Raw genomic sequence first — 27,175 nt, 5'->3', positions numbered from 1 at the left:
AGCTCAAAAGCGTTGTTGTCCTTCCCTTAGTGTTGTTGGTCTACCTACGGCAAATGGACTGCAGCAACTCTAGAATGCAACTCACCACCTCCTTCTCAAGGGCAAATAGAAAGGGTAGTAACTGTTGGCCCAGCTGATGATGCCCACATCTCATAAATGAATTTGAAGAAAACTAATCTATCCTAATATTTCTTTGAGTGGGTTGGTGTAAAATTTTGCTTGATAATACCCTCTGTGAACTGCATCAGGGCATTTCACTATTAAAGGTGCTTTGGAAATCTACATTATGAATGAATTGGAATTGCATTAACATGTACAGCTAAACTTAAAAAAAACTGTGCCTGCCCATACTAATTTAGCTCCCTAATGCTTCCTGATTCTTTAACATTTCAAATACCATTCTCTTCTTTTGCAGTGCTTTCTGCCATATCTGGGTTGCAGTGAAATGCCTCAGTGTGGAGAAGACAAAAGTAGTTGTGGCTGTCAGTTGTAGAATTCTGCGACATCATTGTGCTGTCTGAATGCTTAACAACTTTTATTCATTTCAATGAAAATATTTTCTTCTAACTGTAGTTGCTGTGTGGCCTGTGTGAGCATTCCCCAACTAACTGACATTACAGTTGATGTATATCTCAAGCACTGAAATGTGGACTTGGAAACAGTCCAATCCCAAAACTCGACTTCAGCAGTGGGGTTCTAACCATACCAGTGGTGTCCACTTTAAATACAATGCTGAAATTTGTGTGTGAATGCTCTGTCAGGTCACAGATTGGTTGCAGTAGCACCACTGAAGCAAAATCTGCAAGACCTGTAGGAACAAACTGTAGGGCCCCTAATGTAGTGTAAATATAGTTATCTTGCCTGTAATGAGCTTCAGAGTGTTTGTCTCCATTTATGCATTTAACATAAAAGCGTCTTTAAAAAGTTGAAGGCAGTGATGAACCCATTCACCCGTAGCACATTCCACTCTTGTTTTTTTTAAAGAAGTTGACATTAGGCTAACTAGAAAGTAGTCAAGAAATGACAAGCAAGAATAATGGAAAGATATATTTTTTAAATTGAATCGATTGAGGAAGTAATGTCCTGAGTTTTTTGGCAACTAACACTGGTTTGGTAGCCAACTGCAGTGGCTGAGAACCAAATGTACTTATTATTTTCCGTATGTGACATTTGTTAAAATTCCTAAGATTGAGCGGAGGATCTTTTTGTTTAAGAAAAAGAGATCCCAATTGCTTCAGTATTTGATGAGGCAGGCAAGTTGTCACGAGATGTACAGATACCAGAGGTTCCCACACCCTCGAAGGTCAGTGCATGGTGGGAGTGTGGGGGGAGTCCATTGTCTTAGCCCAGCAACAAACTGTAGCTTTAAGCAGAAACCCTGATCTGGGATCCAGATTCTGCTGCTCTTCTTTTGAAGAGCAAAAAAAAAGCCACTCCATTTCATTTCGATACTGGAACAAGGAATGGTGAAATTATGGGAGTGTACTTGAGAGAAAATACTTTGTGTAAACAGAAATTATTGGTAAAAAACTGTGGGCAGGGCTATGCATGTAGCTGCACTAAAATTATGAACACATCTTTTGAACAGATGCAAGGTTTGTCTCGGCATAATTCTTGCTTTCTATTAAATTTTAAATGGGCAGCTAGTCCTGTGATTTTAGTAGGTGATATATTGCCTTATAGGTAAGTGTGAATCGGTTAGATCTGTTGAATTGAAATTCCTTTCATGAAGATGATAGACTTTTCATTTTCCTTCTCTGTTAAAGGCACTTAATGAACCTACTTCAATATTTGACTTTCGAGCATGCTAACCTGAGATATGATTTTACTAATGGGCCTTTAAGGAGATATAAACAGCGATTTTCTGTTTTCATTAAAACAAAAATTCTCCCCCAAGGACTCCCCAGCCTGCTCATCAATTGTTATTAGAGCTAATCTATTCTTCATTTGCATGCTTTTTTAAAAATTAAACTTTTTGTAATTATGTACAATATTTTGTTCTACTTTTGTTACGAGCCTAATGTTATTACAAGCAAGTCTTCATTTATTTAAAATACCTTGTCTGTGTATAAAGTCATGGTCAACTTTTATGATCATAACACATTAAACAACCAAAGTGTACATTTGCCTGTAGGTTTAAGCCCAATTAAGCATTTTGAGGTTGATAGAGGATAATACTTTTGCAATGCTACATTTCAATGATGCTGTACTTCAGAAGAGACATGAATGTATAGTACTGTCTATTTAAAATGAAGGTTTAAGGAAGAAAAGAAGAGTCATTATTCTTCAATACCAAGATCAAATGCACTGCAGTTGACCACTTTTGTCCAGTCAAATGAGTTCCTAAAGTGCAGTTTATTTCTAATTTGACTATATCATTTGCAGTTTATCCACTATATTTTTTTAAAGAAAGAATAGTTATGTATTTTTTAAAAAGTGGTAGAGAAATGCAGTGCATTGACATAATCTATGGGGAGGGCAATAGAGCTAACATTTCAAATCAAGTTTGACTCTTTGGCGTTGTGTTGCATTAGTACTCTCTTTGTCAATTTGATAAAAATTTCTGTGCTTTGACCAACTAGATATGGTTAACAGGCATGCTTGGTGTTTATAAAATGTCATCTAATGAATGTTGAGTAGAACAGTGAATTTAATTATGTTGGTCTTTACAAGCTTAGTAAAATGCTCTCACCCATGTAATATCATCAGCTGATCCTTTTTAGGTTCTCACACTGAACATTGGGGAGCCTAATTCATTTATTACCCTTCCTGCTGAGAAGCTTTTTGCATCACATATTTTGGAAGTGGTGATCTGATAATCATGGAAAATCTATGTACGGTCACTCAGTCAACTGTGTGTGTCTGTCTATGAATGGTCACGAAATCGAACTGTGTCCAGTTTTGAATTCTTTTAAGCTTGTTACAGCTAAGTTTCAAATATCCAAGCATTTATTCATAATTATTAATTTTCTTTCACTCCCTACTCTCATACCCACTGCTTCAGGATTTGCGGTGTTTGCTTGGAAAGGGGAGTCCGAAGATGATTTCTGGTGGTGCATCGATTGTTGTGTTAACATGAACGGCTGGCAACCAAATATGGTAAATGTGTTATTTTTCTAATTGACTACAGGAAGTTCTGATCGGAGTTTCTTCCACGAAAGAGGTCCACGCTCTGAGACTTTCTCCTAAATTCCCACTCTTTTTCATTAGTCAGAGGCAATAGTATTTCACTACTCACTATACCAAACTCTTTTTTTCAGATTTTTAAAACCTCACTTAAATCTTCTCTCAGCTGCCTTCACTCTGTGGAATAGTCCCAATAGTTCAAACCTCTTTTGGCAGCTATAATTTCTGATCCTTGATATGCTGGCTTTATAGACCATTTTACAAAATGAACTATGAAAAACTGTACACACTATTCTGAGCTGTAACCCATGTGTTTTTTTTTACAAATTTATCATTACTTGTAGTTGGTTAGACAGTTCTTGAGTATTACTTTGGGAGGAGACATACTATCAAAGATTGTTGTCAAAGAGTTTAATCTTGCATTCATCAGGAAAGAGTCCAGAATGCCAGTTTTTCAAAGAAAACAAGGATTTACACAGCATGAGAAACCGTGCAATATAAATTAATGAACCCTTTCAAGGATTGAAGAAGGCGTAGCAGTGGGCGTGATCTAAATGGACTTCAGTAAGGCATTCAACAAGGTTTCTCAAGACTGGTTAACAAGGTTAGATCTCATGGAATACAGGGAAAAGCAGCCATTTGGGTACAGAACTGGCTCGAACGTAGAAGTCAGAGGGTAGTGTTTGGAGTGTTGTTTTTCAGACTGGATGCCTGTGCCCAGTGGAGTGTCACAAGGATCGGTACTGGATCCACTGCTTTTCTTCATTTATATAAATGATGTGAACATGGGTGGTACAGTTAGTAAGTTTGCAGATGACACCAAAATTGGAGGTGTAGTAGACAGTGAAGAAGGTTACCTCAGATTATAACAGGATCTTGAACAGATGGGCCAATGGGCTGCGGAATGCCAGATGGAGTTTAATTTAGACAAATGTGAAATGCTGCATTTTGGAAAGGCAAATCAGAGTAGAACTAATATATTTAATCGTAAGATCCTGGGGAGTGTTTTCGAACAAAGAAACCTTTGGGTGCATATTTATAGTTCCTTGAAAGTAGAGTTGCAGCTAGATAGGGTATTGAAGGCTGTGTTTGGTATGCTTTCCTTTATTGGACAGAGCATAGAGTATAGGAGTTGGAGGTCATATTGCAGCTGTACAAGACATTGGTAAGGCCACTTTTGGAATATTGTGTGCAGTTCTGGTCTCCCTCCTGTCGAAAGGATGTTGTGAAACTTGAAAGGGTTCAGAAAAGATTTACAAGGATGTTGCCACAGTGTTTGAGCTACAGTGAGAGGCTGAATAGGTTGGGGCTGATTTCCCTGGAGCTTTGGAGGTTGAGGGGTGACCTTATTGAGGTTGATAAGATCATGAGGGGCATGGATAGGGTAAATAGATAAGGTCTTTTCCCTGAGGTGGGGCAAGCCCAGTAGTAGAGGGCGTAGGTTTAGGGTGAGAGGGGGAAGATATAAAAGGAACCTAAGGGGCAACTTTTTCACACAAAGGGTGGTGCGTGCATGGAATGAGCTGCCTGAGGAAGTGTTGGAGGTTGGTATAATTGCAACATTTAAGAGGCATCTGGATGGGCATATGAATAGAAAGGTTTAGAGGGATATGGGCCAAGTGCTAGCAATTGGGACTAGATTAGTTTAGGATATCTGGTTAGTATGGACGAGTTGGGCCAAAGGGTCTGTTTCTGTGTTGTATGTTTTTATGACTCTCGGTGTGAATGTGGTGTTCTCACATGTGTTCTGATGGGTGAAAGATGAGAAGTTTTGAAAGCAAGTCCATTTTTTTTAAGCAGTTATCATTACTAACTTCCTTCTAGCACATGCCCCATTGATAATACTGAAAAGGCTGTTTTTAATGACTATATGTACATGCCTTTCTCTTCTTTTAAACAAAGAGAAAAGTGCCTATGTTGGGAAACTTTTTTTTTGTCTGCATTTTTGTTAAATCCATTTAGAAAAGATTGTGGCAATATGGAATTTTGTGGTATTTTTCCCACAACAATTACTCGTGTTCTCACACGCAGGTTGTCGGATCTGCACCGAATGATATTGATATTACGTATCTGTATGTGGGTGCAAATGGTTCCAATGTGTTTGAAATAGGATTTTCATACCACACGTTAGGACAAATTTCAAGTTCAGGTTCCAGAGTTTAAAGGACAGTGTACTTAAAATTATAGTTGAGGTGAATGAGCTGTAAAGCTTTCCAAATCACCCTGGTGTTTCACGTGCTTGCTTGCTAATTACAAGATTGTAGTAATCAAACAGCTTTCACCCTTTTTAATGAGTACTAAATCCTTCTTTGAAAAATCATTGATACCCTTTGTTCTCTTTCTGTACATCCTGTCATTCACAAGCCATTAGGAAATATGCAGGCAGTTACAACTCTTTAACCTTTCCCATTCCCTTTCTCAAATGGTAATGTGGCCTCGATGGAATAAACCTGAGGAGTGGAAAGCCAACATCCAATTATTTGACTCTTTAGACTTTCTGACGTGACTAAGCTTTTCTTGATTGGACTAAGGAGATTAGATAGCCTGAAAAAATAATATAACTCAACTTTACAAAAGATAAATAGGTTTCACAATACAGTAATTATTGATTTTAAAATTAGGCTGCAAAAGGATATACAAAGGCATTTTGAAACCTAAGGTATCCATTTCACTTCATTGCAGGTTTTTGTATATTTCTCTGAAATATAATTATTGAAACATTGTATTTTCATGTTTAAAAAACCCTTAACCATTGGGAATTTGAGTGACAATCCTAAAAGTACAAAATTTTAAATACAGTAGCTGTTAGTTTAATAGTGCCCTCAGGAGGAGATATTCTGCTATTACGTCAAATTTGCTGCTTGGAAATATTATGGAATGCACTCATCAATAGGGATTTTTCAGGTTGTATTACCATTTAAGACTTGTAAAGTCTGGGAATGAGGGGTTGTGTTAAAAGAGGAGTATAAAGAGGATTGACCTTTATAGGATTTGAGATTAATTTAATGTGTTCTTGTAGGATATCTTATCAAAGAATTATTTTATAGGCCCCTGAACCTTTGTTTTACTTTTCCAAGGTGAAAATTAACATTGAAAGTTTATTATTCCTTTTCTGTTCTGTTGAATAACATTGACTGAGATAACTGATTCCAGAGACACTTGTGCAAAGTCTGGTAATATCAAAGATTTTGTAAACTGCTTTCTTTTTTTAAGAAAAAGCTTTTGTTGACGATTTTAGGTTATAAAGTATGTAAGTAAAATTTTCCAAGCTCCTGTCCAGTAAGTGTTGGATGTATAACTGTAATGCAACAGAAACTTGATCAAAGTCATGAGCTGAAACAAGTATTCACCTTGTCTGCTTTCCTACAACTAAACTCCACCTAATTTCCTTAACCTTCTCTCATAGCCTAAACGTTTAATAAATTTTCTTACAAATGCAAAAGCCAGTGACACAACTTTTTCTGTTTTTTTTTCTTAGATACTGGACGATGGTGGAGATTTGACTCACTGGGTCTATAAGAAATATCCCAATGTCTTTAAGAAAATCAGAGGCATTGTAGAGGAGAGTGTGACTGGTGTTCACAGGTGGGAATGTTGAAAGTTTTTAGCTAAAAAGAAAAATCTCGTCTCATAATCAGAAATCTTCGGTAAAAAAGAGAGCGAGCGGTAATGATTAGAAAATACTGGTGCTATCAATAATTAATGGGGGACCAAAATGGCTGGGATCACTGGTGCTCAAGTTTGCTGTCCAGAATACCAAAAATGTACCAATAGGTGACTTAGTGTTTTTTTTAAATTCATTCTCTGGATGAGGGCATCGCTGGCTAAGCCAGCATTTATTGCCCATCCCTGATTGCAATTAGGAGTTAACCACATGACTGTGGGTTTGGAGTCACATGTAGGCCAGATGAGGTAAGGATGGCATTTTCTCCCCTGAAGTAAGCCAGGTGGATTTTTCTGACAATTGACAATGGATGCATGGTCATCGTTAGACTCTTTAATTCCAGATATTTTTATTGAATTTAAATTCCATGCTCTGCCATAGTGGGTTTTGAATCTGGATTCCCAGAACATGACCTAGGTACTGATTGACAGCCCAGTGATAATACCACCAGGCCACTCACTCTCTGCAGCTTAGTGCTTAAGGATCTGAGCTGCTTCTACGGTATTCAAGGTGTGAAATCCCAATTGCAGCTTGTAATGGGAAGCATAGCGACTCTGTCTTGTATAGGCAGTTTTTATGCAACGTTTCTGAGCTGTCTCATTCTAAAGGCAACATTTATGGCATGACTTATTGCATTCCTGGATGAAACATACTTTTCTCTCATTTGATGACTTTACACATACCAATGTTCTTTATATGTGTGAAATCATCTTTCGCTAACATGTTCGAGTATTACTTGAAGTTATGAAAAAAAATTGACGAAAGTAGAATGGTGGATGTTGCCTATATTGACTTCAATGCATTCAACCAGGTTCCACATTATCGACTAGTTAGTAAGTATAGATCACAGGGAGAGCTAGCCAATTGTATAAAAACAGGCACGAAGGACTAGAGGCCTGTGACCAGCGGTGGACCACAAGGATCAGTACTGGGTCCACTGTTTTTTGTCATTTATATATATGATATGGGTATGAACATAGCAATGGTTAGTAAGTTTGCTGGTGGAACCAAAATTGGTGGTGTAGTGAACAGTGAAGAAGGCTACCTCAGTACAATTGGACCTTTGATCAGATAGGTCAATGGGCCAAGGGTGTGGCAGACGGAGTTTGCTTTTGATAAATGTGAAGTGTTGCATTTTTGAAAGGCAAATGAGGCTAGAACTTCCATATACTTCATGGTAGGCTCCTGGGGAGTGTTGCTGAACAGAGAGCTGTGAATCCTTGCCTCCAGACATGAGGCAAACTGAAAATTTATACAAGGCAAACGCACTGTTTATTTACATGGTTACTTTATTGAGTAGTGTGTGCTTTTGATAGAGCAGTCAATTTTCCTTTACTCAATCATTCTGAAAAGCAATTAAAATGCTTGTTTACTTATTCTCTAAAAATAAGTTGACCTTCAAGACTAAATCTTTGAACCTAGGCTAGTTCAGATTTTAAAATGCACATAGATTATTTGTGCTATGAAAATAAAGTATCATTCCAAAGACACCTTCTGCACAACTAAATGTATATGTGAAACATTCTAATGAGCAATTCCTACCCTTTTCAGTTCATCATTTGTAGTATCCTGAGTGTATTTAACCTTAAACCAGAAATTCAGCATTCATTGACAAGGAAATTATTTCAATAGTGATTTCAAGTTTTCTTGACTTTTGGTTGAATATACTTTTGTTGACAGGTTTAAAAGTGCTTTATCTCCTTTGTAGCTTCCTCCTTAGCCCATTTAATTTGTTGCATTCTCCATTCCACCAAATCCCTTTGCAGCCTCCTCCTTCCCGTCGTTCCTATTGAATCGTACAGCATGGAATCAGAACCTTTATTCCGTAACTGGCCATAATCTCAAACTACATTAGTCCCACCTGCCTGTACTTGGCCCATATCTCTCCAAACATTTCTTATTCATGTACTAATCTAAATGTTTTTTTAAACATGGTAACTGTATCTGCATCCACATTTCCTGTGGAAACTCATTCGGCACATGAACCTCTCTTTCAAAAAAAAGCATTGCCCTTTGTCTTTTTAAAAAATTTTTCTTCTCCTCACCTTAAAAATAATGTCCCCAGTCTTGAAATCTCCTGCCCTAGGGAAAAGGCACTTACCATTCACCTTATCCATAGCCCTCATGATTTTGTAACTCTCTCTCTATAAGGTCATTCCTCGACCTCTGCTACTCCAGTGAAAACTGTCCTAGCCAATATCCCCTAGTCTTTCCTTCAAACACCCCATTCCAGGCAACATTCTGGAAATCTCTTCACCTTAGCAGAGCATCCAGAACTGGACATGGTATTCCAGAAGAGGCCTTAACAATGTCTTGCACAACCTCAAAAGTAATATCTTGTCTTCTATGAGTAATGAAGGCAAGCATGTTAAACACCTTCTTAACCATTCTATTTATGTCTGAATACCAGGTCTCTCCCTCTCCCTCTCCCTCTCCCTCTCCCTCTCCCTCTCCCTCTCCCTCTCCCTCTCCCTCTCCCTCTCCCTCTCCCTCTCCCTCTCCCTCTCCCTCTCCCTCTCCCTCTCCCTCTCCCTCTCCCTCTCCCTCTCCCTCTCCCTCTCCCTCTCCCTCTCCCTCTCCCTCTCCCTCTCCCTCTCCCTCTCCCTCTACAAAACTACCCGAGGCCCTACTTTTAATTGTATAAGTCCTGTCCTTGTTTGTTTTTACCAAAATGCAATACTTTGCATTTATTGAAATCAAACTCCATCTGATACTGTTCAGCCAATTGACCCAATTGTCACGATGGCTTTGTAATTTTAGATGACCTTCTTCACTGGCCACTATATCACCGATCTTGGTGTTATCTACAAACATACTAACCGTGCCTTCTATATGCTCATCTACATTATTTAAATAAATGACAACCAAAAGTGAAACCAGCAAGGATCCCTGTGGAATGCCAGTGGTCAGAGGCCTCTAATTTGAAAAACAATCCTCCACCACTATTTCATGCCATTTGACCCAATTTTGTCCAGTTGGCAAGCTCATCCTGAATCCCATGTGACCTATCTTTAGTGATTAGTCTACCATGCGGCACCTTGTCAAAGGCTTTACTGAAGTCCAAGTAAACCATGTCCACAGCTCTGTCCTCCCTCTGCTTGGTTGCTTGCTCAAGACACTTAATCTAGTTTTTGAGATCGGATTTATTTTGGACAAAACTATGTTGACTATCCCTACTCATTCCATGCCTCTCCAAATACAAATAAATTTCACATTCAGAATCACTTCCAACAACTTAACGATTACTGAAGTCAGACTCTCAGATCTATAGTTCTCAGGTTTCTCCTAACAACCCTTAAACAAAGGCACAATATTCTCGAGTCATCTGGCACCTCACCCCAAATATTTCTACAAGAGGCCCTGAAATTTCTTTCCTAACTCTCCAAAACATCCTGGGATACGTTAGATGAGGTGCTGGAGAGTTATCTTCATGTTTATATTTTCTAGGATCTCCTGCACTACTACTTCTGTAAAGAGTTGTTTCCAAAATGTCAATATTTATTTCCGAGTTCTCTAGCCTCCATTTCTCTCTCCACTGTAAAAGCTGACCTGAAATATTAACTTAATATCTCTCCCATCTGCTAAGACAACCTCTTTAAGGGAGTCCTACCTTCTTTCTCATTGCTCTTTCACTGTTAATGTACTTCTAGAATCTCTTAGAATATCTTTAGCCTTATTTGGGTTAAGAATATCTCAAAACATTTTGAAGCATATTGTTAAAGGTGAGAGTGAGAAACTGGATGTTATTGTGCACATTGGTAGGGACGACATAGTTAGGAAAAAAATAATAAGGCTTTACAGAGTGAATATAAGAGGTTAGGTTAAAAAAAAAATTAAAACAAACCCTCCAGGGTGGTAATATCTGGTTTACTCCTGGTGCCAAGCTTGAATGAGGGACCGAATAAAAGGATAAAGGAGATAAATCAAAGAGTAAAAAATGAGGTCTGCAGATGCTGGAGATCACAGCTGCAAATGTGTTGCTGGTCAAAGCACAGCAGGTTAGGCAGCATCTCAGGAATAGAGAATTCGACGTTTCGAGCATAAGCCTGATGAAGGGCTTATGCTCGAAACGTCGAATTCTCTATTCCTGAGATGCTGCCTAACCTGCTGTGCTTTGACCAGCAACACATTTGCAGCTGTAATATTCAAAGATTCAGGTTCTTGGATCATTGGGATCTCTTCTGGGGCAAAATGACCTGTTCAAAAAGGATGGGTTTCACCTGTTCTGAAAAGGGACCAGTATCCTAGTGGAAAGTGTAATTCTGTTAAGGGTGACTGAATTATTAGACAAGGGGCGTGGAGAAAGGAAAGAAGCAGTAAGTAGATGAGCTTGACTTTGATTCTGAAAAGATCAAGTTAATTAGAAAAGACAGACAAGAGTAAGTCAGAATGAAGTAACTGTGAAGAATTACATTGCATTTATTTCAATGCAAGGCGCCTTATAGGGAAGGCTGCTGAACTCGGGCATGTTTGAGATGTCCTTAATAATGCACTCCCTTCCACTCTATACTTGCATCTTTCTTGCAAATACTCATCAACTCCTACAGGCAGGTGATATTCCCTTGGTGTAATTGAAAGCAATCCCTGAACTAGTTCCCATAACCCTTGTTACAACTCCTGCAACATGGGCCAGTAATTCAGCCTTGCCCCCAAACATCGCTGCCTCTTTATGGTGTTTAGAAGGTTAGTGATTTCTTTAGTTTAGTCGGGATTGACAACTGAGGATATTGAATTACTTTAATTCTGCCTCTTGAGAGAAATACCATATCTGTGGGTATAAATACACAGAGCCCTAGTAAAACATGACTAAACTTCATAAATGATTTTGTGAGAATGAAAAGGTAGCCTTTGAGAACATCTGAAGAGCTGGTGTAGGGGTTTGGTAAATTTGTAGGTTCAGAAAGTGGAACTGTTTATATAATTAAGTTACGTACATTTGTCGGACGCAACCATGGTTGTAAAATGTTTCGCATTAATGTGTGGGATTTCAATAGTCCTTATTAAGAGGCAAAAACAAAAGAAAATTGGCTTAATCTGTGTAGTTTGACCCTGCTGTGTCTTTAATTTCCCATTCGCGGCAGCAGAAGGATGTATTGGCTTTGTAGATTGGGTGGGTGTACTGTCCTTGGAGGCAGGAAGCCTGAGGAGATTTGATAGAGATATATAAAATTTTGAAAGATTTAGATAGGAAACAAAAATAGAATTTTTTTTTCCAGTGGCTGATTTAAAAATAAGATGTTACAGATTTAACTTAACAATTGATCAGTAAAGGAACCAGAGACAAGGTGAGGAAAACATTTTACAGGATGAATGAGTAGAATTTGGAATGCACTCCCTGATTTAATGGGTACAGATTCAAATTGGTGTTCTGAAGGGAATTGCCTTAAAATACAGAAAATAGTAACGAAAATCTGGATGGGAGGTGGGTGGTAAGATTGACTGACTGACTGGCTAGGAGCGGAGGTGTTAAGACTGACTGACTGATTTGGCTGGGAGCCGAGGTGGTAAGACTGATTGGATTTCTCTTTGGGAATTTGAAAAGGTGCAGACTCATTGGGCTGAATAATCTCCTCGTCCTGTGCAACTTTTTACCTAATGTGGAGATTGCTGACCCACCGAAAGGAGAGTTAGCAAAGATCTCCTCTGTGGAGCTGGTAAGGTACAGCAGTTCAGGCACCTTCAGAGGAACAGGAAAGTCCTGATGAAAGGTCCTGACCTGAAACATCGGTTTTTTATTTCCTCTCTTCTGAAGCTGTCTGATCTGTGGTGCCTTTCTAGTTCCACATTTTATTGACTCTGACTTCCAGCATCTGCAGTTGTTTACTACCTCCTCTGTTCTCTTTGACCCAAAGGCGATTGCAAAGGCATTTGATTTAACCTCAATAGGTTCTAAATTGGGGTGAGATAATGGGTGTGCATACGTGAGAAACACCGTGGCTTCTCTTGATTCTGCTGTGAATGTATTCTGGTGTATGCAAACTGAGCTAAAAAGGAACATGGAACAAGACAGGATATCAACTGTGTATCACAGGCATTCACGTTATAACTATATCTTTAGCATCTATCATAGATTAGAAAAAATACCCATGTGTTAAGGTTTATCTTTGTTTTATTTCAGACTGTATCAATTGTCTAAAGCAGGCAAGCTATGTGTTCCAGCCATGAATGTGAATGATTCTGTTACCAAACAGAAATTTGATAACCTCTACTGCTGCAGAGAGTCCATCTTGGATGGGTAAGGAATATGGTGGTTCTATTTATTTTTTTTGATTTCAAAGTTTTATATATAATTAACTTTATTTTTGTATGTGTGCCATTCTCTTAACAAGAAACAGGAGTGCATTTGTGTCTAAATATATTTCCATGTTACAAACTAAAATGATTGCTTACAAATCTACAGCAAAAACCTTGAATAGATGAGGTTTGCTTGTTCTGTTAATGTTGACAATTTAAGATGATCAATGCATGTACAATAAAATGAACCATGATTTGTCTAAAGGACTCGTGTGCTTGTTCACTGTGACCACTACTTTGAAGGAAGGTGGAGGAGGAAATATTTTCTTGTCCCCTGAATAATTCTCAACTATCCAGTCTGAGCCCATGTTCCTTGAACTATGCTTTACTTAGCCATCCAAGGGAGAGTTTGTAATCTCCAGGGTAGATAAAATGTTGCATAGCATTGGGGCATGTTGAATAATTTCAATAATTACCAAGCAGTACCTGGTATTACTTGGTTTGATTGTTTGATTAGAAATCCTTTAGTGTTTTTGAGGGGGAGGCCCAGTTTTGATTTTGGAATCTATTCAGTTTGCTGAGTGTTAGTACGTCCTTCCATACCCTGACCCCCCCCAACTACTACTAACACACTCAACACACACTGTTTCTTCTCCAGCTCAGGGACATAAGCCTTCTTGGCATCCATTCTGCTGTACCAGCTTAACATCAGCTCGTTCTGCTGTTAGGGGAGTCAGAAATCATTTAACACTGTAACCGACTTAAAAAACCCCTGTGTACCAAGAGGAATTTATGGTTTAAAAAAAATTGCATCTCATATCATTATTTTGATTAAAGTTACAAACCTGCTGTGCGCTCTCAGTTCAACGACTATGAATCTCATGTCCTTATTCTGTGTTCTGTTGCCAGCTTAAAGAGAACAACAGATGTGATGTTTGGTGGGAAGCAAGTGGTCGTGTGTGGATACGGAGAGGTAATGTTCAAACCTAAGCCCTACTACCTCTATACGTAAATAGAGACTCTGAAAAATCACTCACTCAAAGGCTTTTCATTTTACCCGATTCATCTGATGGGCTTTTTTTAAATTTCATAGTCCTGTTTGCAATTCAGCTTTTGTAAAAATTTAAAAGATTTACACAATTCCAGTTGACTATAGTTTACTGATCTTGATTGTTCTAGTTTTTGTGTGATCACTGTGTAAATATGCGCTATCTGATTTGTAAGCCGCTGTCAGGTCACATTCCTATTGATGTGGAAAGTGTTATTGGTGCTGTTTCAGCAATTGTACAGAAGTGGAAGAAGTGTTGTGATGTCTGAGCAAGCTGTTAGTATATGAAAGTATTGAAAGTTGATGTTTCTCTGCGAGTAGGAAAGAAACTGTCACAAACAGGTAGCAAAATGATTCATTTTATTGCAATGCTTTTAATATCCTTATGTTCTTTGATGCAAAACTGAAGTAACCCCAGTAATATTTTTGGTGTTAGGAGTGTTCTTCAAGGTTCTTCTAAGCATTCCGTCACCTCTTCCTTCTTTCGTTGTCAATGTCCATGTGTGGAGCCTATTGCTGATATGTCTCTTTATAAAGAAGCTTTCTTGTTTTCGCATACTTTACCTAGTGAGCGTGTCCATCAAAAAGAATGCATCATTTTCAAAAGAAATATTAGCCTGTTTCTCACCCTCTGACCTATTTTCCAGATTTGACAGAATGATCATTGTAGAACTGGGCATGTTGTGTCTGTCACTCAGCCTAGGAACGCAGACACAGCTGCAGGTGTAGCATATTCTTTGTGCAGGGAGAACTATTAGAACAGCAAGAATCTTGCTTTACCGGATCTTAACTTGGAGAGGGGAGAAAAAGCAGTGTTATTAACTCTGTGGTTAGGAATGTCAGATCAGAAGAAATTGCTGTTCAAAAATAAAGAACAAATGCTGTCTTTCAGTTGTTAAAAAAGAAGTACTTTCACACTGAGTGCAAAGAAAGAAGTTCTTACATTATCCATTAGCTTGTCTTTTTCATTCCGATGTTTTTAAGGGGGTGGTCGATTAAATGAGTGTGAAAGGAATGGGAATGGGCAGGTCCCTAACTCCGATTGGTCTAATCTACAGTCGGTCATAGCGTCTTCCCAATCCGATTGGCAAAGCCAGGTGTCGGTCATATGGCAGGCCAGAGCAACCACCCCGTTGCCGTGTTTTTCTGTGGCTGGAGGGGGAGGAAGCTTGTGTTTGTGAGGAGTCAGAGTTCCTTCTCCGGGCCTTTTTTAAAAAAAAAAGCAGGTGGCACTGCTGCCTCACAGCGCTAGAGACCTGGGTTCAATTCCCACCTCAGGCGACTGACTGTGTGGAGTTTGCGCGTTCTCCCTGTGTCTGCGTGGGTTTACTCCGGGTGCTCCGGTTTCCTCCCACAGTCCAAAAAATGTGCAGATCAGGTGAATTGGCCATGCTAAATTGCCCGTAGTGTTAAGTGGAGGGGTAAATGTAGGGGAATGGGTCTGAGTGGGTTGCGCTTCAGCGGGTCGGTGTGGACTTGTTGGGCCGAAGGGCCTGTTTCCACACTGAGTAATGTAATGTAATCTAATCTAATCTAAAAAAAATAGAAGTTTTGACTGACCGGATTAGATGAAGAGGGATGACCTTGATCACTTGGGCTGAATGGCCACTTTCTTTGTTGTATCATCTCTTTAATTCTATGTAGATAATGGTTGACACTACACATTTCCCGTACTTGCAGTTTTCATTTCAAATTTCTATTCTTTTTTTTAAACGTTGTATTCTCTGCAGCTGCCTCAAATATCTTTTAAGCTTTGCTTTTGAAATGATATGCAGTAAACCTGGCGGCAATAAGATAATTCTATAGCCTGTATCTGCTGTTTCTTGAGGCCAAGGACTGTGAAGGAAAAACTAATAATAAAGCAATTCTTTTTCATGTTGATATGTGTTGATAGGTTGGGAAAGGTTGCTGCGCTGCTCTGAAGGCACTGGGTGCTATCGTTTATGTGACAGAAATTGATCCAATTTGTGCTTTACAGGCCTGGTAAGGTGACCGTTTTCAAAGTTAATTGCTGCTACGTGCCCAACCTTGATCTGTTTTCACTAAGTGAACTGGGGATTAATAGAGCCTGTAAGGTGATACTGAGCCACCCACCGAGGTGATGAGATTTTATTTCCATGCACTTGATATGGTGGATACTTGGTTAAGAATTAATTTCTGCATTATTTAGCTAACTAGATTTTTAGCTGTGTTTTCCTCTGAGATGTCAATCTCATAGATGTTTCTCAATTCTGATCATAGTTGAATTGTGTAGGAAATATTTAGCAAAAGAGTGTTTCCTTAATTCCCAGGATACTGTAGGCTACAAATGATGTGGTTAGATTAATTTATTTCAGTCTGTATCTTCTACTGAACAGCAGGCAATTTTGCAGATATCATACAAAAGAAAAGGATTATTTTAAAAAGTACATGAACCTTTTGGTTGTGAGAGTCTACATATAAAAGATACACTTTATTCCTTTATGAATTTTTGCAGATTTGTTTTGAGGGGGTCATGGGGGAGTGAGTGTTTGTTCTTTTCTGAAGATAAGGTCAAAGTGGAGTTTCGTCGTCTAGGACATCATCGCTGACATGTGGCATTTCCTTATCTAAAATCCAAGCCCTGTTTCGAAAAGGTGTCTATGGATAACCATTTGCTGTTTTCTTTTTTTTTCTTTCTATGCCAACCTATCTAAGCCAGTTTTAGTGCTCCAGAGAAGACACACTGGCTAATTGTACATAAACCAGCGACCGGACCTTAGATCCTCTGGTTTGTGTCATGTTGAAGGATGCACTTACACTGATACTTGTTAAATAATTGTTCAGTAAATTACCTGGCCATCAATCTATCATATAGAAAATCTTTTACTTACTTACTTACAAGTAAATGCCGTTGATCCATGAAATAGTTCTAGGACTGATTGAATACTTCGCTTCTGGTTGAAGCTAGAACCATCACTTGCTGTTTTAAGATTTATGGAGCAGTACAAGAGGTTGGTAAGGAAAAACGGGCTTCCATATACCATGTGTAATGGGAAAAGGGTTTAACTTGCCCCCACTTTACATCTGAAAAGTGATTCTTATTCATTGAATGCTGTTTAGCTATCATGTTCCTAGGTTCAGCCTTCTGCCCCTGTTGTTAGTTGATGGTCAGCCATAGTATTTCCCCTAGATCAGAGAAGGAGAAACATTGTCCTGTTCTTGAGCACAATCCAATGATCGCTGTTGAGTCAGACAGTGTTCAGCAGTAGTTCTCCATGCAGGTGATTTCATGGGTAACATGCGGAATGGTCACTTGGGTAGTGTGCTAGAGGCAGTTGGCACCAGTGGTATTGTGTCTCTGAATAAATTAGTGACTTCAGTTGGGAAGAAGAGAATCCTGGCAGGTCGAAAACAGGTTTGAAGAATATAATAGAATGACTAATATTTGGCATCACCACATCACATGACAAAATGGCTTCATGCTCTGTTGGTATGAACCAAACATTCATTATGTGATAGAAGTTCTGACAAAAATTTGTACAGTTAACTTTTAAATAATCCCTTGGATTGTTAGCCACTTTTTCTGTTAACCAATCAGCTTCCTTTGGTTGACCTACATTTAACTTCTGGTGATGCAAGTAAATCACAAAGTTAAATTGCAAGTATATAAAGCAAATTTAAGATGGCAATGGTATGTTACTTTTGATTGCATAGTGTTTAGAGAATAGGAGTAAGGGAGCCTTTCTGCAATTACGTAGAACTCTGGTGAGACATTGTGCAAAACTGTGTATATTTTTAGCCAAGAAATATTTCACCTCTTAAAATATTGTAACAAACGTTCATTAGAATGACTCCTGTGATAAGATGGAGTAGAATGGGCCTATATTCCGTTGAGTTTGGAAAAATAACTTCATTAAAAATCTAAAACTCTGAGGGTTTGGCAAGGTAGCTACCGAAAGGTTCCCCTGGCTAAAGAGGATGGAACTAGAAATCAGAAACTTGGGTTAATTTTAGTTTAAAATAGGCTTAAAATTCACCATTTAGTAAAGAGACGAGGGCAAGTTTCTTCATTGACCGTTGCGTCCAGAAATTCTCTACCTTTCAGTGTTTTGCCTGCTCTGTCAAAAAATATATTCAGGATTGTGAATGATACAACTTCTGATATTAAAGGAATCTAGAAATATGGGAATAGGGTTGGAAAGTGGAGTTGATGTACAAATATAGACATCATCTTATTAAATTATCTGCTTCTGTTCCTAATTTTCATCTTTGTATGCTACTCAGTAATATTCAATCCAACTGACCAGACTAACTAAGTAAATTTTCTGGATCTCAACCTAAGTGGTCAATGGATCACTAATTGTCATTATTAATAATCATTATTATTAACATTAAAATGTCTTGGGAATCTGCCATTCAGCTTGTTGCGCCTCCTTTGCCTTTTAATGCAATCATGATTCATCAAATACTTCAGTGGGTAAAAGGCATCACCTTTTTGCCATCACTGACTGACTGACTGAAAACCATCAATCCACTTCAAATGTACTTGCAGATTGAGAGTAAACTCTTGGGGGTAGAGAATTCCAAAGACACTCAATTTAGAATAAAAGGATTTCTGCACAGATTGGTCATAATTGGCATCCGCATTTTATTTTTAAATGGTCCCCAGGTTCTGAGTTCCTCAACAATGAAGCCACTTAACCGCCTCTACCGCGTCAATCCCTTTTAAGTATTTTGTAGCTTTCTATTAGATCTAAAAACTCTAGCAAATACAAGCCCAGTTTGCCCAATCTCTCTTCATAAGACAGTTATGCCATGATAAGAATAAGTGTGTTGAATCTTTGTTGTGCTCCCTCTATGCCAATGATACCTTTTCATGTGGTAAGGTGACCAAAGCCGTGCAAAACTCAGTGCCTCAAGCGCCAGGGACTCAGGTTTGATTCCAGCTTCTGGTGACTATCTGTGTGGAGTTTGCACGTTCTCCCCGTGTCTGCATGGGTTTCCTCCGGATGCTCTGGTTTCCTCCCACAGTTCAAAGATGTACAGGTTTGGTGGATTGACCACGTTAAATTGCCCATAGAGTTCAGGGATGTGTAGGTTAGGTGCATTAGTCAGGGGAATGGGTTTGGATGGGATACTCTACAGAGGGTTGATGTGGACTCATCAGACCAAAGGCCTGTTTCCACACTGTAGGGATACTATGATTCAATGATTCTGTGAAAATTCACCAGGTGTGATCTAACCAAGCTTCAATACAGTTGAGGCAAGTCTTCACTACTCCTACACTTACATCTTTTTATAACAAAAGCAAACATTCCATTAACCTTTCTGTGAGTTTCAGTTATTTGATAAAATTGTAAGTAGCTGATCTTTCTGTCAAAAGCAAAGCCTTCTCAGCCTAAGGCATTTACTGCTTTATTTTATCATGAATTTTCTTCCCCCTGTAGTATGGATGGATTTCGTGTGATGAAATTGAATGAAGTTGTACGACAGGGGGACTTGATCATTACCTGCACAGGTACTGGAGGGATGCAGTTATAGTTACAACATGCACAATCTCTTATTTAGTGACCAAGTTTACCACTGTGATTGTAAGTATTGTTTTAAAATAGAGATATGGAATGAAGAAGGTATTTAAAATGGTGACAGATATGAAAATAATTTTCTGAATGTACCTATTAGGTGTAAACTAGGTGGGTTGAGGTAGAATTTGGCAATTGTTCAGTGAAATCGTTCTTGTGAATATTTAATTTGGTTAAAAAGCACAATTAAAAGTCTCAGATGTATTGTGTTTTTCTTTTATTGCTTTCTCACTTCTGCTTTGTTATAGAAGCAAGTGTCCAGTACATTCTGGCTAGTTGATGCACAGTAACATGTTAAGTTGTCAAATGTTTGTTTTTTTTTAATGATTAAATGACGGCAGAATTATGTTCCTCAGTTGTTAACTCTGAATAGACACTCTTGTTAATAATTAACAATAATGCATTTTGTGAATTACGCTTTAGTTCATATTAATGGCATAAGTGACTGTGGTTGTCCCTACTATATAATTTCTTTTTAAGTGGGTATGTTCTATTTTTAGGTAACAAGAATGTTGTTACCAGGGAACAACTTGACCGAATGAAAAATGGTTGCATTGTCTGCAATATGGGGCATTCTAATACAGAAATTGACGTGGTAAGGTAAAATTGTAATAAACTTAGACTGCGACATTGGAACACTTGCAAAAGGATTGAAGTTACATGAAAAGAGCAAATTAAAGTATTTTGTATGTGGAGACAGCATGCAGTCTGGCACCATTGACCTGGCTCGTCCTATTTTGAGATTATTACAAGTGTGATAGAATTACAGGAGCACAGAAGGAGTCCATTGATTCCATGTCTGCGCTCCATAGAGCAATTAGTTCAGGCCTACTCCTCTGCTCAGTCCCCACAACTCTGCAAGTTTTTTCTTCCTCTCAAGTGCCCTCCTCTGGCAGTGATGTGGGTCAATCAATTACTGGACTCCAACCCAAAGAAATTTGAGAAATTCTAATATATGGACATAATTGGGGTGGACCCTGGAGGCATCACTGCAACTGCTGCCTGTCTAGGTGGTGGATGTTGTAGACCTGAGCGATGCTGCTCACGAAATGTAATGAGTCTTAATTCTGTTTTTAATCTGTACCTATCTGTATTCTTGTTTAGTGAAGTGTCTAATAATGACTGAGAATTTGATGTGCGTCAGGCATTTTGTGTTATTCTTATTTTGTGAAAACAAATACATTCACATCACAACTTGCCACCTTTTAAAATCTTTTGCCGAAATACTAATATTGATTAAACAGAAGATTGCTTAATTTTGAATGCAAGTAATTGAACATGTAAAACAATGTTTTGTTCATTTGTCCAATTGTTTTTATCGACCCATATTCTGTAATATTTGTTTCTGCTTCTATTTGTACACTATCTAATGCAGGCAAGCCTACGTACTCCAGAACTGACATGGGAGCGTGTACGGTCTCAAGTTGATCATGTGATTTGGCCTGATGGGAAGCGTGTTGTACTGTTAGCTGAGGTTTGTGTTCTTTATTCTTCTAAAGTTAGAATCAGTACAAGAATAGCCCAAGATAGCTTTTTCCAGCTTTAAGAATGATAATATTGTGAGTACAAAATCACAACAAAGGCATTTATTTTCTCTATTACTGAAAACATTGATTTTTAATCTGGGTGTTGTGTGTTGGCAGCCCTCAAGCAACATTTTAGTAAGCTACAGTATAAAATAACAAACATGATGGGCACTTTAACCAGTTGCTAAGAGGTGAACTTGTTGTCCATATTAATCCACTTCTTGATTTTTCCATTCCCACCCTCGCCACCATCCCCTCAAAGTTCACATAAAAAAGTTTACAAAATTGGAGCTTTAAGGCTGTCACTTTTAATCCTCTGAATCATGGCAAAGGCAAATGATTCCAACAGAGTTAGTTTTTAAATGCTGGTTGTGACCATTCTGACTCCTGTGGTTCCAGAAGTTTTGCTAACTGCCTGTTGTTTAATAGTACAGAGTGAGGCCATTCAACCTATTAGTCATGCCTGAGCGAGGGAATGAGGAGCAACAATCACTGTCTTGCAAGTTTAACTAAATAACTGTTAGAACAGTTCTGGTATCACTGAACTGTCACTGGATCAAATTCCTGGAGCATCCTTTTGAAGACCACGGTGTCTGACAGCAGCATTTCCAGGAAGTATCTAATTAACAAGCTTCTCTCCAGGACTCTAAAGACAGGAGCTGTGCTGGGCAACTGGGTAGTACCATCACCGGGAGAGTTGATGCTGCCAGTGTAGCTGAGAGAGAGCATGACATCTCACGGTGTGGTCACCTTTTGAAAACATTAGTATGAATAAAAATAGTGTGACCACATAATAAAGCTGACAGGCCATTGTTGTAGATGGGGAGCCATCTTAGCATGATTCAGGGAATGAAATTGGCCATTGTAAAGATTCCGTTTTGTCATGGGAACCTTTTAGAGTTGAGATAGGAAAATCAATTTGATTTGGATGACTGCTTGGCTCCTAGCAAGTAGCATATAGGCTATGATAAAATAAAGTCTCAAAGCGGAGCGTTGGCGCTTGCTCTGGAGTGAATTATGTACATTGGGGTTGAGTTGGGAAACAAACTGTTCTTGAGAAGTGAAAGCACTAATTAAACTGATGACACCTTGTATCATAAGATTTTCAGGAATTGTCTGGAACTTGCAGTAAACTATTCCAGGAGACGAATTGACATTATTGCTGCTCACAAGAATTCTACTGTAGCTCATTACATGGTACCTTTGTGCATCTTTTGCATGCTTTGTATGAATTGCTTGTGATGCTTGCCAGTAACTCACTTGTCTGTCATCTGACCAAAAAAAGTGTGTTCAGTGAACATCCATGTGCACTATAAAATTCTATTTTAACAATTCCTCTTTCTTTTCTTGCTTAAGGGTCGCCTTCTGAACTTGAGCTGTTCAACTGTTCCCACGTTTGTGCTTTCAATCACAGCGACCACTCAGGTAGGTGGCTGGATGGTCATTCCACAAAAAAAACCTTATTGCAGTGTAGCAAAGGTCTCCTTTAATAAATCAGTGGTTTATTCAGAATGCTGCTGTATTTAATCTATTTTAAAAAAAAATCTGGGATGTCGAGGTCACTGCCAAGGCTGACACTTGTTGCTCATCCCTAACTAAACTGATTAGCTTGCTCGACCATTTTACAAGGCAGTTGAAAGTCAATCACATTGCTGTAGATCTAGCCTCACATGTAGGCCAGATCAGAAAAGGATGGATGATTACCTTCTCCAATGAACCTTGGTAAACAGTCAATGATGTGGTCACCGTTGCTGAAACTAGACTTCAATTCCAGATGTATTAATTGAATTTCTAAATTCCACTATTGTGGTGAGGTTTGAACCACATCCACAGAGTGTTAACCTGAGTTTCTGACTTGCTACTCTGGAGACATTACAAATGCATCACCATCTCCCTTCATTATTCTTACCATATGACCCATGAAGGCCTAACTTGACTCACCTCTTGGGCAGTGCTTAGACCATGAGGCCTTGGAGCAGAAATTATGCCACTCAGCCCATCAAGTCTGCTCTATCATTCAATCATGGCTGATGGGTTTCTTCTCCCCATAACTGTTGATCCCCTTGATATATAAGAACCTGTCTATCTCTGGCTTGAGTACACTCAATAACCTGGACTCCATAGCCTTTTGTGGCAATGAATTCCATAGATTCACCACTCTCTGGCTGAAGAAGTTTCTCCTCCTCTCTGTTCTAAACGGTCTTCCCTTTACTTCTGGTTAGAGATGATAAATCTCTTAAAATGTTATATATGACAAACATGGACAGCTGTTCAGTGGTAACAGTGTGGTTAAATGAGTTCAAAAACAAGCACCTTGTTTAAATTACTAGATCTCTGGCCTCCTTGTCACAAGACCTGGTGCTGGTGCGTTATAGTTACTGAAGTAGTAAATCTCTGTTTAATGGACAGTGAAGATGAGCAATAGGATTTGAGTAATGTTTTACAAAAGTGAATATTCCAGGTGAGTTGGCAAATATAAGAATTTAAACCAATCCTGTATATCGTGTAAGTTCATAATCTTTGCTTATATCTTTACAGGCACTGGCTCTAATAGAGCTCTACAATGCCCCTGAGGGACGTTATAAACAAGATGTGTATCTTCTGCCTAAAAAGATGGGTATGTAGTGTTGTGTTTCACATTGTAAAGCTGATTATAAGACAAAAGGACTGCAATAATACATTGCATAGCTTTACCATGACACTAAATAACTAGAAATTCTAGAATAGGTTTCAGAGATGCAATTTTGAGTCCCCATAGTTACTTGTATCAGTTATTCACTACTTCTAGTAATTAATTCTGTATAAAAATCTTGTTTCCTTGCAGATGAGTATGTTGCCAGTTTGCATCTGCCAACCTTTGATGCGCACTTGACAGAATTGACTGACGATCAGGCAAAATATCTTGGCCTGAACAAAAATGGACCTTTCAAGCCTAATTACTACAGGTACATTTTGTGTATAATGTATCTTCATTGCATGTATTTATTGGAATTGTTTAAAATTCACCATGTGGTAATGACTTGAAGAAACAAAATTGCTCCTGAGCATAGGATTCTTGCATTGCAAAAAAATTGAACATCTTGTGGTTTACTGTGTATAAATCTTCCATTGCTGTTGTGACTCATAGTCAGAGAGATGTACAGTATGGAAGCAGACCTTTCGGTCCAACCCGTCCAGGCTGAGCAGATATTCCAACCTAATCTAATCCCACCTACCAGCACCCAGCCCATATCCCTCCAAACCCTTCCTATTCATATACCCATCCAGATGCTTTTTAAATATTGCGATTGTACCAGCCTCCGCCACATCCTCTGGCAGCTCATTCCATACATGTACCACCCTCTGTGGAAAAGTTGCCCCTTAGGTCTCTTTTATATCTTTCCCCTCTCACCCTAAACCTATTCCCCCTGGTTCTGGACACTCCCACCCAGGCAAAAGACCTTGTTTATTTACCCTATCCATGCCCCTCATGATTTTATAAGCCTCTTTAAGGTCACCCCTCAGCCTCCGATACTCCAGGGAAAACACCCCCAGCCTGTTCAGCCTCTCCCTGTAGCTCAAGTCCTCCTACCCTGGCAGCATCCTTGTAAGTCTTTTCTGAATCCTTTCAAGTTTCACAACATCCTTCCGATAGGAAGGAGACCAGAATTGCACGCAATATTCCAACAGTGGCCTAACCAATGTCCTGTACAGCTGCAACATGACCTCCCAACTCCTGTACTCAATACTCTGACCAATAAAGGAAAACGCACCAAATGCCTTCTGATGTGTGACGGTCCTTCATTGACAGAAGTCCAAATATTAAATTTTACCTTTTACTTTATCAATGTAGTATTGGAGGGAGCTCAGCATGTGCTTGGCATGATGCTTTCCTTCAGAAATTTGCATATTCACAAAATAATGGCCAGTTCCCCCATTTAGCATCTGAAACCATTGGATTAACTGAAGAAATCCTGAAAGAACTGACATCACCTCATTCAGTGACTGATACCAAGTCTACAGAGAATTCTGATGCCAAGGCTCACCTCATCATGTGGAAATCATATTACAGAGGGTGGAAAATATTAACACAGATTTATTAAATAAACTGGTGGAAACATTTGAAGCATTGAGTTACACCACACTGCAAGCATCGCTGTACCAAAATAAAGCAAAAAATCCCAGGTCATTCTATTTCACCTGTAAACTTTTGTGAAGTTGCCTGCAAGGGGGACATCATGTTTGAACAGCAGCATTTGTATTGGTACTAAATCGGCAGTTAATGGTCCGTGCCTTGTTCCAGTTTCCTTACATTACTCAGCTATCTTATGCTATCAGTTACATCGTATACTTTATAATCCTTAATTGTTTGGTCAGTAATCAAATGACTGTAATAAAAAAAATACTTTTTGCTTCGCCTGCAGATTTAGGTTTAGCAACTTTTCACATAAGGAGTAGAATTATAAGTAAATTTTATCTGCGTTTAAATGAAAGAGGAAGAACTTATACTGATCATAGCCATTAACAGAATTGTCAAACTAACTGTTCATACAATGGTTCTTTTCCCTTTTGAAGGTATTAGATGGAGCAGAACCAAAATGATCCGAAGAAGGACCAAGTTGTCTGAAACTTCAGTAGAAGAATGTATAGTAGGAGCTAGCCTAGCTGTTTAAATGCTCAACAAACATATTCAAAGAGCATTTCTGCAATCCTAGGCATCTTAATCCTTTATCAGCCTGTTTTTTTTTTTGCTTGCATTTTCTTTTCTATACTCCTTCAATTATAAATGATTGTTTTGATTTTCTAATTTACTGCCGGGAGAGGTAGCTGTCATGTTATATTGTGACAGCACAGTCTCCACAAAATCACTTGAGCCTGTATATGATTGATGTGCAAACAAGTAGTACTGTAATAATTTAAAGAAAATCTTTATTCGTCTGCTCCGTCTTTCCTATTTTGTTTTAGTATAGAACCTGAGCTTTAAGCTCAATTCAAAATGTTCCAAAGGATTCTCTTGTTTTAACTTTTTTTTAAAGAAATCTTTTCATGGAGGCAATCAAAACCAATTTGGTATTTGCCGTTGTAGTTGTATGATACTCATATTTTTTCAGGAACCAGCGCTGACTGTAATTAATGATGAGTATCCACTTTTAAACAGACCTGATTCAGTACTAAACTATTGTAAATATCACTCTGTAGCCAAAAAAAATGTGAATGGTTTTGTTCATGCAGAATTTGAGTTCATCTCTCTTTCATGCAATGCTAGCCTTACTTATGCGCTTTAATATATTGACACCACTAGATGTTACACTTCAGGATACAAATTATTCCCAATCAGGCAAGGAAAATTAGAAGCATACATCTAGTGATTTAACAGGGAGCATAATTTAAGGTGTCAGTATTCTAATTCTAGGTGGTTACATTTTGACAGAATCATATTAGAGCAAGTTAATCATAAGATTGTGCCAAATGGAGTTTGTGGTGACAAGCATGAATTTCTGGTTGAGTCTTGATAGCTTCATATTCCACAAACACTTGCTGTATAACAAACAAACCAAGCATTCTGCAATTATGTACTTCTGTGATAAGGCTTTTTATTTTGCAAATGCTTTTTTTTTTGGACCATGAACAAACACTGGATTCTGTTGGTGACCTCTCTCTCAATACTTGTGGGTTTTGTGCCAATGAGCCTGTCTAAGGTTGTATACCCAACAGTGGGACCAGAAAATACTTTCACTCCAGTTACATGAAAAAGATATATTTTAAAAAAAAATAAAGAATTTAAAAATCATTGTAGAAACATGACCAATTTTTTGATCAAAAATTGCTTCTGTATTGTCTTATGGGAATTTGCCTGAGTGAGAATATTTTGATTTTGATAAATTTGAATCACATGATATTAAATCTTAAATGGGAAACATTAGAACTCTGATGAAATGTGCTTCCTATTTTGTGTTCTTTTGTATTTTAATGTTAGATTATTATACAGGAAAGGAGGAGCGAGTAAATCTCCCTTACAATATTTTTATGACTGCCATTGTCAGAGTTAGGAGTA

At 38.5% G+C, this 27,175-nt stretch overlaps 1 protein-coding gene across 2 annotated transcripts in view; it reads left to right on the top strand.

Annotated features, from left to right (window-relative positions):
• LOC132828345 (S-adenosylhomocysteine hydrolase-like protein 1) overlaps positions 1 to 26,911 on the top strand; it is a 90,714-nt gene extending 63,803 nt beyond the window's left edge. For both annotated transcript variants that reach the window (XM_060845368.1, XM_060845369.1), the window contains exons 6-17: positions 3,005 to 3,099; positions 6,605 to 6,711; positions 12,909 to 13,025; positions 13,934 to 13,997; positions 15,967 to 16,055; positions 19,481 to 19,551; positions 20,116 to 20,210; positions 20,991 to 21,089; positions 22,498 to 22,566; positions 23,680 to 23,758; positions 23,966 to 24,086; positions 25,696 to 26,911. In XM_060845368.1, the coding sequence (XP_060701351.1) occupies positions 3,005 to 3,099; positions 6,605 to 6,711; positions 12,909 to 13,025; positions 13,934 to 13,997; positions 15,967 to 16,055; positions 19,481 to 19,551; positions 20,116 to 20,210; positions 20,991 to 21,089; positions 22,498 to 22,566; positions 23,680 to 23,758; positions 23,966 to 24,086; positions 25,696 to 25,702 (1,013 nt within the window). In that variant the 3' untranslated portion in view covers positions 25,703 to 26,911. The remainder of the gene's footprint in view (positions 1 to 3,004; positions 3,100 to 6,604; positions 6,712 to 12,908; positions 13,026 to 13,933; positions 13,998 to 15,966; positions 16,056 to 19,480; positions 19,552 to 20,115; positions 20,211 to 20,990; positions 21,090 to 22,497; positions 22,567 to 23,679; positions 23,759 to 23,965; positions 24,087 to 25,695) is intronic.
• The last annotated feature ends 264 nt before the right edge of the window (positions 26,912 to 27,175 follow it).

The sequence above is a fragment of the Hemiscyllium ocellatum genome, chromosome 26 (genome assembly GCF_020745735.1).
Source record: "Hemiscyllium ocellatum isolate sHemOce1 chromosome 26, sHemOce1.pat.X.cur, whole genome shotgun sequence".
Classification (NCBI taxonomy): domain Eukaryota; kingdom Metazoa; phylum Chordata; class Chondrichthyes; order Orectolobiformes; family Hemiscylliidae; genus Hemiscyllium; species Hemiscyllium ocellatum.
Note: the sequence above shows the minus strand (reverse complement) of the source record. Positions and strands in the feature narration are given on the sequence as shown.